Source organism: Gymnogyps californianus, chromosome 5, assembly GCF_018139145.2.
Source record: "Gymnogyps californianus isolate 813 chromosome 5, ASM1813914v2, whole genome shotgun sequence".
NCBI lineage: Eukaryota > Metazoa > Chordata > Aves > Accipitriformes > Cathartidae > Gymnogyps > Gymnogyps californianus.
This window is the reverse complement of record NC_059475.1, coordinates 30473184-30488022: the sequence shown is the minus strand read 5'-3', so window position 1 is coordinate 30488022 and position 14839 is coordinate 30473184. Positions and strand designations below refer to the sequence as shown.

The window sequence follows — 14839 nt, the reverse complement described above, 5'->3', positions numbered from 1 at the left end:
AGATGTAGTTCAGAAGCATGAACAGTATCAGTTCAGTATTACTGAGGTTTTTAAGCACAAATTTGCATTTAATTGTTTTTTCTGCGCTGATGTGTATCAAACAGGAGAATTACTTATCCATGGAAAAGTTTCTTTTAAAAAAATGCATTGATGTGAACAGTGCAGAATGGTTTCCTCTGTAATGCTCACCTTCTGTAACTGAGAAAATATTTGCTCCCGTATACGCCTTTTTTCTTGCTCAGCTCTCTCCCGAAGTTTGTCCCTAGCTCGTGCAATTTCAGTTTTGGTTTCCTCTCGTGCCCTCTGGTAGTCTCGGAGCAACAGTTCAATGTCTGAAGGATGCTGAATGCTTCTTCTTTTTGTCTCTTGAACTCTGTAAGGATAGGTAAGTGGGGGAAAACACACATAATTACTTGAAATTGGGTCACCTGACAAAATACCATGAGAAGATCATCTTTTAACATGGAACAGGAAAATTTGCCAGAAAAGCAATTAAAACCCACCGCATTAGCCTTCAAAAAGTTTCTCTTTGCTCACTAAAGGCTGCATGGACATTAACCTTGGAAAATTATTCAGATTGCAAGTCCAGTTTACCACTCTTGTGGTTTAACCCCAGCCAGCAACTAAGTACCACACAGCCACTCACTCACTCCCCCCAGTGGGATCGGGGAGAGAATCAGAAGAGTAAAAGTGAGAAAACTCGTGAGAGAAAAGAAGTTGAGATAAAGACAATTTAATAAGTAAAGCAAAAGCCACGCACACAAGCAAAGCAAAACAAGGAATTCATTCACCACTTCCCAGTGGCAGGTAGGTGTTCAGCCATCTCCAGGAAAGCAGGGCTCCATCACGCATAGCGGTTACTTGGGAAGACAAACACTGGAACTGCCAATGTCCTCCCCCTTCCTTCTTCTTCCCCCAGCTGTATATGCTGAGCATGACGTCATATGGTATGGGATATCCCTTTGGTCAGTTGGGGTCAGCTGTCCCAGCCGTGTCCCCTCCCAGCTTCTTGTGCACCCCCAGCCTACTCGCTGGTGGGGTGGTGAGAGAAGCAGAAAAGGCCTTGACTCTGAGTAAGCACTGCTCAGCAGCAGCTAAAACATCCCTGCATTATCACCACTGTTTCCAGCACAAATCCAAAACACAGCCCATACTAGCTACTATGAAGAAAATTAACTCTATCCCAGCCAAAACCAGCACAACCACTGAGATTACTCCAGCGATTGCACTGGTTGCTAAGTCAGCTCTCCGTATGATCTACGGTTACCGCTTTGGCATATCACACGCAAAATAATTGTGTTGGCAAAATAACTGTCTCCTGACCTACCGCAAAGGAAGCAAAAGTCATTTAGGGGATATGGTGGGGGATGAGAAACTCAAATTCTAAATGGTGAAGGGTTGCAGAACTTTTTTGATATTTAACATGAAACTTAACTATTTCATGGGGCTTTCAAGTTAGTGAAGACGACAGATTGGTCTGTAATGAGTCAAGACTGAATACGGCTGTCTCCATACATCATACACTTAAAATAAATTAGACACTTGTTATGGACTGAAATAAACTAGATGGAAGATTTTAATGAATGTTTTCTAAAATCAGGTACACATTTTTCCTGAAAGCACTTTCTATCCCAAAGTTTAACACTTCCGCATTGAGAAGAATTCTTCTGCCACAGAAGTCTCAGATGTCAGTAAGAACCACTAATGTGCAGCCATTGTGAACACTGTTAATGTATATCAGGCCAAAAGAGAGGTTTCTAATGCCCTACCTGGTATTTTCCACCACATCTCTTCTCAGTTGTTGCAGATATTCTCGGCGTCTGCTGGGGAGATCTAGATCCCTCTGACTCACATCCAGCATCTGCAACAGACTCAAATGCTTTTGAGGACTCAGACTCCTGCTTCTTTGGTATCTTTGCAGCCTTTTTTCTCTTTCCTTCCTCAGAGTTTCAATAGTCCTCATGTGTCTGTCAGCGAAACATGATTAGAGCGACAAAATGCACCCTGCAAAGTTACATTTTCTGATTTTTCAAAACACTTAAATATTAGGTAGCTTTGTAATGTAAAATTTATAGGAATCTAATACCATACACTCCCCTTGCAAATACCCCTTTGGCCACATGCTGACAGATGATACAGAAATTCTAAAACTCCATTGCTTTTACAACAGTAGGAAATGTATAAGAGGGTCTTGGTTACTGCTTGTAATGGCCAAGAGGCAAATTGAGGACGGAGATTAATGTAGGTACTCCTAAATTTTTTTAGTTACAACAGCTTCCTAAACTGAGTTCTTTAATCCAATCACAAGAATCTAGGATCTTGATTTTTTCATAATTTATTTTGTATATTTATGGGATTTTAAAATTTGTTTTTGCATATTCATACAGCAGCATTTATTCACAGAAGCATGAATGAAATATTCCCATAAATAGGATGTATCAATTATTTTTACATTGCAATAAATCAATGAAATATATTCCCACGATCACCAGGAACACATGATCACTCTCATAGCTGCTAGAAATTTTAAGAGTGGGGTGACACTAGATTTGAATTACACCAAATCTTATACTTTTCCCTATTTTCTTGAAGTAACCCCAAAATTTTGTCTTAAATGCATTACTTAACTGTATATTAAATAAGTTTAATACTATATCTCTTCACATATAGTTCACTCAGTGTGACTAAGTGATTAAGTGCTCATTACTAAATGTTATTTATGCTTCATGAAGTGTACATGAAGTGTATTCAAAATACTTAATACAACACTACTTTTAAGTAATTCACCTTTCATAAAGTTGCTGCTTCACTGGAAACGCCACCAGGTCATCCGCAGTTCCGCTCTGAAGGACCCTCAGCAGGGCGTCCGTTTCCCCGATGCCGTAATTGAGCTTTGCTTCAGTCAGTTCCACAGTGAGGGGATGCTGGTGCAGATCCAGGTGAATGCCAGACATGATCTGAGCTCGCTCTCTCTGAAGTCTCTCAATCTCTCTGCTCCTGCTGTCACAAAGCTGGGATTTCCCTTCCATTTCTGTTGCTCGTGTGCTTCTAGGTTTCTTTTCTACCTGACTTCGTAAATCGGTCACACTGCCACTCAAGCTGAGTAACGAAGGAGAAGGGCTGCCCTTAACACCACACCAGTTGCTAAATTTATTGTGTATGGGTAAGTCACGGAGACTGTAGCTCCGAGGCCTGTAAGGCTTTGCAAAAGTAGTATTTTTGTTGAGAGGAATTTCCGTGTCACATTCACTTTCAGTGACAGAATCTGTATTGTCGTCTTGGAAGGAAGTTTGCACATCACTCACGTCAGAGAGCGGGGGAGGGCAGCTGTTTTCATTTTTCCAGAAGAAATCGTGACATTGTAGAGATGCTTCTACCAGAGGTTCTGAGGACGCACCAGCATTTGTCTTACTTGAACAAGTGGCACTGATTTTTTGATTAAAAAGTAAGTCAGCATTTGGAGGTGAGTAATTATGAATCAAAGCAGTATCAGAATTACCAACATATTTTCTGTGTCCAATTCCAGCTGAAGAACCTCTTCCTCCCCTTGCAACATACATACAACGAAGCGAACGTGCCAGTGGACCGCGGTCTCTGAGATCACCGGTTAAAACTTCCCCGTGGCCCGACACCTCCAACACACTACTAGAGTGATACAATCGTTTTGCACAAATGGTAGTGTGGGTGTCAGCCGTGAGTCTGTGCTGTTCCAAGTCTTTTGAACCATCCTGTCCTAAAAGCTCTTTGGCTGCTTTCTTATCTGAGAAACTTCCGGATTTCTTTCTTATGCCCTTACATTCTCTAGAAGCGCTACATTCACTGTCTGTTTCTGTCTGTGAAAAATTGTCCACATGAGGTTGCATGCTGGCCTGAGGACCTGCCCTCTGCTTTCTCTGGTTGTGAAGGGGACTTGAAGCATCACTGGAATATCCAAGAGGTTCCTTAATAGTGCAGACAGACTTGCTAAAAGCAGTCTGGCTGCTGGGACTAGCACTAAGAGTAAGAATAGGGGAAGAGGCCCTATCAACTAGCAGGGTGTTTTTGTAACAGAATTTTCTTTCTGCTGGAACCTCTAGTTCATTAACACTTCTTTTATCCTGAGCACAAGATGCTGGAGACTGAGAGGTACTATTAGTAGGGCTGCTGACTACAGTGCATGAAGAACCATCTTGCCCTGAACTCAGCGAAGATGATGTGACAGATGAAACTCTGGTACTAGCAAAAGCAACATTCTGCTGTGCATTTAATGATGTTTTTTGAAAATCTAAGATAGGAGTGGAAGTTCTGGGTAAGAGAGGCAGACGCATAAAGGAGTCTTCCAAAATGCTGTCAAGACTGTCATGGAAGTCAGGATTGCCCAGATTTCTCATCCCTGTTCGTTCTTGTGTTCTTTCTTCAAGAGAGAGTGTTTCCTCTTTCCTTTTGGGAATCTTACCTACTGCATCTGCACCTATTCCTTTCCAGTCAGTGTTTACTGCCTGAGCTGCCCTCAATTCATTTTCCATTTTTGCCTCCACTTGTTTTTCTTCAGGTTTGCTTTGAGGTTCTTCCAAAATCTCAGTTTGAGTGCCTACATCTGCTGTAGTCTGAGTGCAGCTATCTGATCTAGTAGCCTTTACAGCCTCTTCAGTTCCTCTTTGGTTGACTTTGGCATTCTGCTCATTATCTATAATATTCTGTTGGGAGAGGTTTCCCAACAGCTCAGAAGTGTTCTGAAGAAGCTGTGACAGATGCATGGACAGGTTCTGCATGCTCGACCAAGAAGAAGGTTGATGAAATAAATCTCTGTTTGTTTCCTGCTTTCTTGCAGAAACATCCGTGTAGCTTCTCTGATGTCTTCTCTGCCTTTTATACCTTCCTGTAGTTGCGGTTTGTGTTCCCTGCTCACATGTAATCCCTGGTAGTTTTTTGGAAGACCTTTCAGACTCAGAAGGATATAACAGTACAATTTCATCAACCTGCATTGAAGAGTTACCAGGTGGTGCAGAAGGACTCTCAAATTCAGCAGTGTTATTTTCTGTATTAGTTTTCAATGTTTCACTGGATACGTTGCTATACTGCTTGGTACTGTCACTTGAGTATGCAGATTGAAAGTCTTGTCTGACATTGTCCCATCCTTGAAGACCTTCAATGCTGCTTAAAGTGCTCGATAAAACTTTTGCTGTAGCATATGAACTGAGATGAGAATGAAAAGGAGAATTTTGAGAATTCAATCCATTATCTACACTGGAACATCTCACAACTTTATGATTTTCCAGGTTTAAAGGAATTTGATTGCAAGAGACATCACTTGCACTTCCAAAAACATACTGTTTCCAGCCAATCTTGCACGATCCATCTCTTTGCCATGGATGAATATATGGGTTGATATCACTTGAACTAAAATGCATTGTATCTTTATTGTCTTGCAAAAATAAATCTGTTTCTGGCTGGTATCCAGCTTCTTCAACTTTCCCTTCACTACACTGAGCTACAGAACTACTCTTTGAATGGACATTTGCTTCTGTACCCACAGAACTGTGAGCTGTGTGCAGTAAGGATGATGGAGATTGAGTAGTACAGTCTTTTAAAGACTGGCTGCTTTGGGTTCTTGCTGCAAAATTTTGTAAATTTTTGGGATCACAGTTTGCAAGCTTCTTAGTTTGTGCCATTCTTTGCTGAAATCTGGGTTTAGATTTAACCTGTAGAAAGTTCTTTGATTCCTGCTTTGAAAATCTTTCAATTCCATGAAGATCATCTTCAGTTGGTGATGGAGGTTCTACACTCATATTTAAATCCTGTAATGATTTAGATGCAGAACATAACAAAGGATCTGCCTTAGATGAAGCTTCCAAAGTATATTCTATATCAGAGAAGACAGCAATAGCTGGGGCTGATAGTCTGTGACTTTGTAAATAAGGTCTCTGTTCACTTTGTTTACAGCTCTTTGTATTCTGTGTAGTAGAATATGATCTTTTGCTCCTGAATTGCACCAGTTTGGATTCTTGAGGAGGCAAATCATGGTTTTCTGGTAAAAACTTTACGGAGGTACTTTCATTATTCATTACAGAAAACTTCAGTCTTTCCAATTTCAGAGTCTTATTCCTCATTATAGTGTCTCCCATTGTTGAACAATTGTCTGCATCAGCATCATCAGCAGGGCTATCAATGCTTGAACCTGTGTTATTTTTGCAAAGTAAAATCTCTTTTCTATCTGGCACCTGCCCTGTCTGTTCACCTGTAGGCACATACTGACAATTATCTTGCAGATCTGCAGGGTTTTTTTCAAAACCGAAGACAGTGTGATACAGTCGTTTGGGATCAGTGCTTCTGCTGTATGTGGGATATGTTGGACTGAATGAATTGCAGGTGTGTTTAGGATCCACATCAACATCTCCTCGATACAGATTTTCCAACACTGTAACTTCTGAGCCTATTAATACATTTGCAGAATTTGAGGATACATTCGTTTGCTTTTCAACAGGTTCTCTACTTAATGTTTTTCTCTGCTGTGTCTTTACTGAAAAATGTTCAGCCTCAGTATTTGAATGCAGTTCTTCCTCATTTCTGTTAAGTGTTTTTCTCATTTGTCCCTCTTTAACAAGAATTGCCCCTCCAGTATCCCAAAAAGGTAATGATGGTAATAAAAGAGAATTATCATTTAGTACTTTCTCTATATGTTCTGTGCAAGCTTCTTGCGGTGGAACCTTACCCCAGTGGTGCTGATCAACTTTTATATCATTGTCAAATTTTTTACGATTACTTCCATATACAGGTTCCCCATCTGCAGCAGAATTTTTATATGGAGTAGAGTCTGTGTCTGATACTGGACAATGCCTGTTTTCTTTTGCAAGAGAAAGTAAAATACTTCCTGAAGCATGTATCGGCTCATCGAATACCACAGCCTTATCAGACTGAGTGTCTTGTATTTGCAAAACAGCAAATGGAGAATGTTTCAATATACTTGTATGTGAAATATTGTACGTGCCAGTTTCACCATGGCCTAGATCTGCCGTTAAAGAAGATTCTGAAAATGGTGTTAAGGATGGGTGATTGACACTTGCAAATGCATGGGGAAAATCTCCTTCTTTTACAGAGCACACATCTGCAGAACCGGAGGACACTTGCTCAGTCAAAAAAGTGTCTTGAAGTGAGTCCTCAAGCTGACTAAATATGAGAGATTTTGAGTCATCAAGTAAACAAGAAGTGTCAAAAGCACTGAAGTTCTTGGAGCTTTGAAATGGTGTATCAGCTGGAGTATCTTCTGCACAGTAGGATGGAAGAGACTCTGATTCTTTACTGCCAGTCTGTCCTCGGCTCTGAAAAGTAAATGAGCCCAATTCTGGTCCAGTCACACTAGAAGTGTTACTGTAGTGTTCTGAGTACTCAGGATTTTTATTTTCTTTTATGTCATTGCAATTCTGGAAAGAACCTTGAGTTATTTTCTCCTTTTGATCTGTTCCTGCAACTTTTTCAGGGAGTTTATTATTCTGAGCATATGTGGCCTCTGCAACTGCAGAATTATTTTTCCTTTCATCTCCTTTTTGAGAAACATCAGGAAAAGTTACAGATACACTTAAATCAGTTGATTCACTTTCAAAGTATTTTGTTTCTTCAGAGAGAACAGCATCGTCTTTACCTTTGTCTCCATTGCTGGCAATCAAAACATCTGCAGATGATGTTCGACGATTCAGGAGACCAGGAGAACGTTCAGAAATGCCCGAGTTCCCATTATAATTTAGAAACTCCTTACTATAATATGGATTTTCCCATGGAGTCTTGTTCAGGCCTTCTGAAAGGGTTGAAGCATTCTCAGAAACAGTGCTGCCCGGTTGGTCTACGCAGCACTCTTCAGAAGTCCCATGTCCCTGATTTTCTCTGGGCTCATGCTGATATCCAGCTACACCAGGAAACTTTGCATTTTCATTTTTACTGTTTGCTGTAGTATAGCTTGTGCTTAAAAATTTCTCCTTCTCATCATGCTGTGATAAACTCCCTGAGTGAAGTACTTTCTGAGTTGTATTAATACTGTGAAACATTTTTTGCAAAGAGATTTCTTGTAAAGAATGCATTTCCCCACCCCCCGTATCTTCCATCACTTTCTCTGAAGAAGAAAGCAGGTTTGAATTATCCATGAGCAGTGCATCAGGCACAATGGTACCCTTTTCCTCTTGAGCTGTATCTTCTATGGAATTAAGGCAGTCTTTTGATAGTTTATTAACCATTAAATCCACACTGTGCTCTTCATGAGCATTGCTAACATCCTGAATTATATCTTCAGAAGAATCTAATTTTTCCAAGGAAAATGAGTTTCCTTTGGCCCCTTGCTGAAGCACAACAATTTCAGACTCGGGACCGCCTGCACTGTAGGGAGTGGAAGCGCTGTTCTCATTGACAGGTTGTCCAGATATGGCATAATCAGGTGCATTGTTAAATACAAAGGATTCTTCCTCCTGCCTGTCCTGTGTGGTCCTGGTTTGCAGAAAAGCTACATTCTTACTTTGTGCTTTATCAGAAAGATATTTGTCTTCTCCCATTTTGTTGACTGTAACAGGCATACCAACACAGACCTCACTCTCCATTAATGTTTCATAGTAAGGCAGAACAGCTCCAGTTCCAATGCTGCTGTTAGATGCTTTTGTATGTCCTTTCAATGCAGTGGGAACATCTTGAACAAGATGGGAATCATCACTTACTCCAAGATATAAAAGGTGATTTACAGGCTGGCATGGGGAGTCTTTAAGTGAACCTTCTTGGGTTTTTTCAGTAGACTTGAGCATTGCTGGTGGATTTTGTTGCTTGCTGGTATCTTCATTATTTCTAGAAAAGCTGGTAGACACCCACTGGCTTTCTCCTAAGATCTCATTTAATCTGCTGTCATCATGTGTCATTTGGCAGCTGTCTTTGTTTTCAGGGAATAGTTCATTCAGGTTTTGTAAAATGATCAGTTCTACCTCCTCTGTGTTTTCTGCAAACATCTGCTTTTCTTTGTCTGTTTTGGCCATTTGTACTAGATTCATCAAATGCACTTTCTCCTCCTCATCTCTGGAGCCTACTGGATCCAATTCACAAATATCAGGTCTTTTTCTAACAATACTTACATTCAAGTTTTCTGAAGTGCCATGCTCAGGATGTCGCATAGAGCAACTCATATACGTATGGCTGTCCCCTTTAATGTGGAGACTTTTAAATTCTTGTTCAATTCTATATTGGTCAATACCAGTACAATCATCAACTGAATATTCATATGCATCGATACCTTTCATGACTGCATTTCTTGTATCTGTAACAGAGTCCACTGAGCCACCATCTTCACTCATTTCAGTAGGATCATGGTATCTTGAATCATCTTCTAACAGTATATTCTGTTCTAGTCCTGAAGCTGCCAGGTATCTTTCAGGGATCTTAAACTGATTGAAAATTTCCTCTTTGTCATCTCTCTCACAATACATCTGATGTAGAGCTGGAGACTCTTCAGTAAATAAAACATTTTCATCTGTGTGTATGACTTCTCGCCTCGTAATAATCAGCTGCTCAGTGTTTGTCATGGTAATTTGTTCTTCACTCCCAGTCACTTCACATTCATTAACCTTGTCTTCCTGGGGCAAACAGTTTGGTACACAATGTTCAATTAAATTACTAGAATTTACTTGTCCTTCATTTTCAGTTTTTGCTAAAATATTTCCTTGCCTACTTGTGATTAGTACCGTTGCAGCTACATCCTCTGTATTAAACACATTTTCTATTGTTCTGTTCATCTGTAAAAGCCCCTCACAAGTATCAAGGAAGCCTGAAGTATTCTGAGTAATATCTGTTGTGTGGGAACACACAGCTGAAGGAGTGGTTTTGGGAGCAACAGAAAACTCTGGTGAATAAATACCTATTTCTATTTTCTCGCTTTTTTCTTTTTGGCAAAAGCTGCTTGTTTCAAGTCGGCTGCCAGAATGCACGAGTGCTTTTGATTCCTGAGTGTGTTCTACCCCGGTGCTGGCTACCTGCAGTTCATCTTTCTCCACCTTTTCATGTGTCAGGCACAGATTTGTATAAAACTCACATGGAACTTCACAAGCTACAATATCAATAGGTTTCTTTGGATTCTGAGATAGACTAATACCTTTAAAATCCTCTCCACTCCTGTCTTCTCTTACACTTTGGACTTCGGCTGCTGGGTAGTCAGGTAAACTTTCAGTCTGTCTGGATTTAATTTCCAATGCATTTTTTTCTAAGTTGATTGCACTATTGATTAATTTTGTTATTTCTTCATCAGTGTTTGCTTTTGTATTCTGATAAGGAACCGTAGTTTCTTCTGGATCAGTTTCTGCGTTTCTTAAAAATCTGGATTCTTTATTTATATACGGACTCTCCTCTTGAGAAACAGTAGTTGATGTATTTGTGTTGTATTCAAACACTCTTCCCGACTCTGAGTTTACATCATCTTCAACAAGCAAGATATCCTCTGGGCAATCACTTTCAAAAAAGGCTTCTTTCTCTTCTCTTGATTCAAGTAAAGATTTGTTCTGTGTTTCTGTTTCCAAGAGAATGGTTGCATCAAATTCCACAGAAATGTCGGTTGTCTTACGCATACTGTTTTTCTGCCCTGTTGATTTTGAAGAGCATGTTGTGCAAAGGCAGCCAGAATGTACGTCAGAACAACCTTCTGTGGCACTGACTTCCACGGTAAGATTAGATGTAGCATCGCAATCTCCTTTCGCTATTGTGACATGCTCCAATAATTTATCATAATTTTCAGTCTCGGATGCACTTTGAAAAAGATTAGCTTTTATTGATGCTTCGTAAAATATGCTTGAATTGGATTCTGGGAGAAAATCATTTGTACTCTCACAAACAGCAGCAGGGAATGACTCAGTGTCTTTCCCATCTACATTCACTATGAGATAACTTACTTCATTTACCACTAAGTTTTCATATCTGGATGAAAATTCATTCTGAACTACAGCCTGAGAATTCAAGACATTGTGCTCTTTGCTGTCACTGCTTTCTTCTCTTATATTATCAATGCATAATGTAGAATTTTCTGAAATTTGTTGGGATAAGCAACTTCCCTGACTGTCTGCTAGAGCACACTCATGGGAATAATTTTTTGAAACAGGTTTGCTTTTGAATTCATAATGATTCAGTGAAGACAAGTCTTCATCCTTTGGTTCGTATTCTTCATTATCTCTGAATGAAGGCACCTCTGGCGCAATCTCTGCCAAGCTATCTGTGCTTGTTTCCATACAGATAATCTCTTTTTGAGACATCTCTATTGGTGTTGCAGATTGGTCGTAACTTGCACTGTGAGCAACAACTAAAGGGTTACATCGATACGTTGTCATCTGTGAGGAAAAATCTATCTCTGTTGTTACTTCTTCTGCAGATATTTGTTCATAATCCGTTTCTTGCATTGTTTCCAAATTACTCTCTCCAGATCTGAGACCTACTGTAACAGCTGATTCTGCTCCTTGTCCAGCCAATGTCTGAAGCTCATAACTGCTTACTAGAGAGCAGTTCTTATTTGTTAAGTCACTGAGAAAGAAACCTTCATCACAACACGTTGGTATTTCCCTTCTTGGAAAAAGCTGCCCATGGTTTCCAAATTGGACTTGTTTTACTGCAGATGCCTGTGTTGAGGTCATATTATGAGCAAGTCCTGTAGAAGATTCAGCAGCAGGTGCACTGACAGATGCACTTCCACTGGCTGAATCTGTCATATTTGATTTTGTCATCAAGTTATTGTAGTCATCATCAAGGTCATTTTTTTCAAAAGTTCTGAAGAAATCACCTTCTAAATCTGCATCTACACAGCCATTTCTCTGCTCCAAAATTTGCATGGGCCACACAGAAATAAAAGGTGTTTTTTTCAGATTGTGATCTTTTGGCAGCTCTGGATGAGTTGTGGGGAGAGAATCCTCCTCTTTCCTAGATACCAGTGACAAGCAGTCTGCAGTGGAGGCGCTTTCCATACAGCCGAATGTTTGTGTGCGTTCAGTGGTAGACATGTAAGTAGATAATTCATTCAGTTGTTCTTGTTCAGGATAACTTGACCTTGAATGTTCATAATAATCATGCTTTGCTGAAATAGGAACAAAAGAGGAGCTTGGTCCTACTGAGCTAACAAATGAGGACATTACATCTTGAGATTCCAAGGAAGAATTTTCATTAGAGTTTGTCCATCCCTTAAGAATCTTATTTAACGATCCACTCTCAGAAACTCTGCTTGCAGTTGTTGTTTCAGGTAAAGGTACTTCTGATGTGTCGGAGGAGAAAACTGTGTTTATTTCGTTTATACGATGTGACAAATGAATAATGCTGTGTATCTGCTTAGAGCCAGAAACAAAAGAAACTTCAGCAGCTGACTGCTTTAGATCATCTTTCTTCAGCCAAAGCTCTGGTTTGCTCAAAGAGCACAGACGAACTTCTTGAAATTCCAAATTTTCATGGGAAGCAGGCGCTGTTATTCTGGGGCTGCTGATGTCAACCTTTGAGTCACAGGAAGACCAAGCATCAGTAGTAAGCAAAGGATTTCCACTTGCATAGTACAGTCTTCTATCAAGAGACCTTTCTTGTTCTACAAATGAGACATTTGTCCCCTTCAGCAACTGCTTGCAGGCATTACTGGAAGCAGGCTGTGGTTTAGTGTCCAAATAAAAGGAACTGCTCAGCTTCAGACCATAATTTGTCCCTTCTGTATCTCTGTTGCAGGTCTTGGACTCATGGTCTTCCCCAGTCTGTATAGCTGGTGATCTAGGAGTTTGCAACTTCCAAAAAATCTCTGCTGGCACTTCATCAGATGAATCAGATTTGGATTCTTCTACCGGATCTTCTGCTGGCATCTCTTCTCCATCAGCTAAGCTGTCCAGTGAAAAGCTTCTTTCAGGCTTTCCCAGTCTCCTACGAGATGCGTATGATGTCACCAAAGATGAAATATGGTGATCAGTTCTGCTTTTGTAAAGCTTAGCTGGCTCATGGTGGGCCTTTGATTTGTGAAATCGGCTTTTACTTTGCTTTTTGGCTTTATTTTCCTTTTCAACCAGAGAGTCTTGTGACATTTGACTGTCATCGCTCTCAGAATCTTCTGGGTTGGCAAGACATTTATTTCTGTCAAAATCTTCTTGTTTCAGTTTCTCTGTGAAAGCTTTTGCATAAGCGCAGGAGAGAGAATCTACAGAATAGGAACTGTCAGTATCAGAAATCTCATTTTCATCATCCTCTTGCCAGTTCCCCAGCACATCTGTGGCTGTTCTGGACACTCCAGCACTCAGCATCTCAGCACTGTGCCACTTTTTTTCAACATAAGAGAGTGGTGCCTGTGTGTTCATCTTAGTGAGATTTCCTACTGATGTTGCCACCATCAGAAATTCTTGCTGTTCCACTGATGATTTCTCATGACTTGGCAAGGCTGAGTTTGGCGCTCTCTCCCAGTTCTTGGCTGTTTGGTTTAGATGCACTGATGGTGGGTTTCCATACACTGTTTTCTTCATTTCTTTAGGAAAGTTTTCTGGAGAAGACCTGTGGCCTTTTCCATTGATATCCATTCTAGTCTTTTTATTGGATACCTGAGCTCTACTTTGTTCTAGATTGCTACTTGCAGGCTGACTTAAATCTCCTAGCACCTTTGCTTTTGTCATTCTTGTCCCTGTAATAAAGGTTTCAGGCTCATCTTTCTCCTTAAAAAGATCAGGAGAGGAGCCTTTAGAGGTCTGGTTTTGAGATCCAGCTTCCCCTGGGTTGTCATCCAACTTTTCAATTTTTTTATCATATTTATTGATATAAGCCATGATAGCTGAATCATTAGAGGTTTTTTTGGCTCCTTTTTTATTTCCAAGTGAAGATGTTTTTTGTTTTTCAGTTAGCTGCCTCTGGACTGAAAAGGAGATCCCTTTTTCATCATTAAGGTCATCACACCCAGAAACGTCTTTACCTCTTCTGTAAAGATATTCTACAGATGACAACCTCCCTGTTGTACTGCCTTCACAGCATTGATTAATATTTGGTGAGGTAGATAACTTTGAGACAGTCTCCCTCTTCAACAAACAGCTGTGGAAATAAAGAAATAAAGCCAAATCCTTGCTTGAATAATGTACTTATGAACACTTCCACATCAGCAATGTCTTGTAGTTAAGAGTAACAATACATGAAGCAACAATCTTAATGCCTTTCAAAAGCAAATTCTAGCAGAGAATTAAAAAAAAATGTCAGTAACCATACAGTCCCCTAGATATCCTGAAACATGTTCTGCAACACAAAGGAATAGCTAGATGCTATGTGGTATAGCTTGGTATTTAGTCTCTGTAGGCTCAAGTAGCTGCAAACATTAGTTAAAAATAAAGGATGGTTCTAAGTCACAGAAATCCACTTAGCAGAGTTTAGCTATTTCCTGCCTCCAGGACCATGCTGTGATAGACACCCTAGCACCCCAACTTTTTAGTATTGCATAGAGATGTTTATTTAGCTTGAGAAAGGCTGGCCAACTTAAAAGTCCAATCCAGAATCACCCCAATGATACAAATATTCTGAAGGAAGAGTTTGACCCTAATCAAGATAAAACAATGCACGAATTAGTATTTACCAACAGTTTAAACAAGGTAAAAACAAGAGTTAAACCAGTTCTGGAAAGCATTCACAAAAAGGTAAAAAGTGCAGAAAGGCTTGAGAGATGAATGTAAAAAACAGTGAAAAAGATCACATCAAAGAGCTAAGCAGGGAATGCACTGTACAGATCTGAGGAAAAAGGACAAACAGCTCCAGTGTGACATACAATATAGTAAGTTCACTGACATTGCAAGTTTGGGGATTGTTTCAATACATTGAAAGGCATTCTGGATTATAGGCGGCCACTGAAAATACCTTGAATTTAAAT

The 14839-nt window shown here is 40.0% G+C and overlaps 1 protein-coding gene across 1 annotated transcript in view; it reads right to left on the bottom strand.

The window, feature by feature from the left end:
• The window catches only part of STARD9 (StAR related lipid transfer domain containing 9), a 119954-nt gene that overhangs the window by 8823 nt on the left and 96292 nt on the right, over positions 1 to 14839 (bottom strand). The window contains exons 25-27 of the mRNA XM_050897062.1: positions 2788 to 14016; positions 1770 to 1967; positions 190 to 373 (exon numbers count right to left, since the gene is read on the bottom strand). Of these exons, the coding sequence (XP_050753019.1) occupies positions 190 to 373; positions 1770 to 1967; positions 2788 to 14016 (11611 nt within the window). The remainder of the gene's footprint in view (positions 1 to 189; positions 374 to 1769; positions 1968 to 2787; positions 14017 to 14839) is intronic.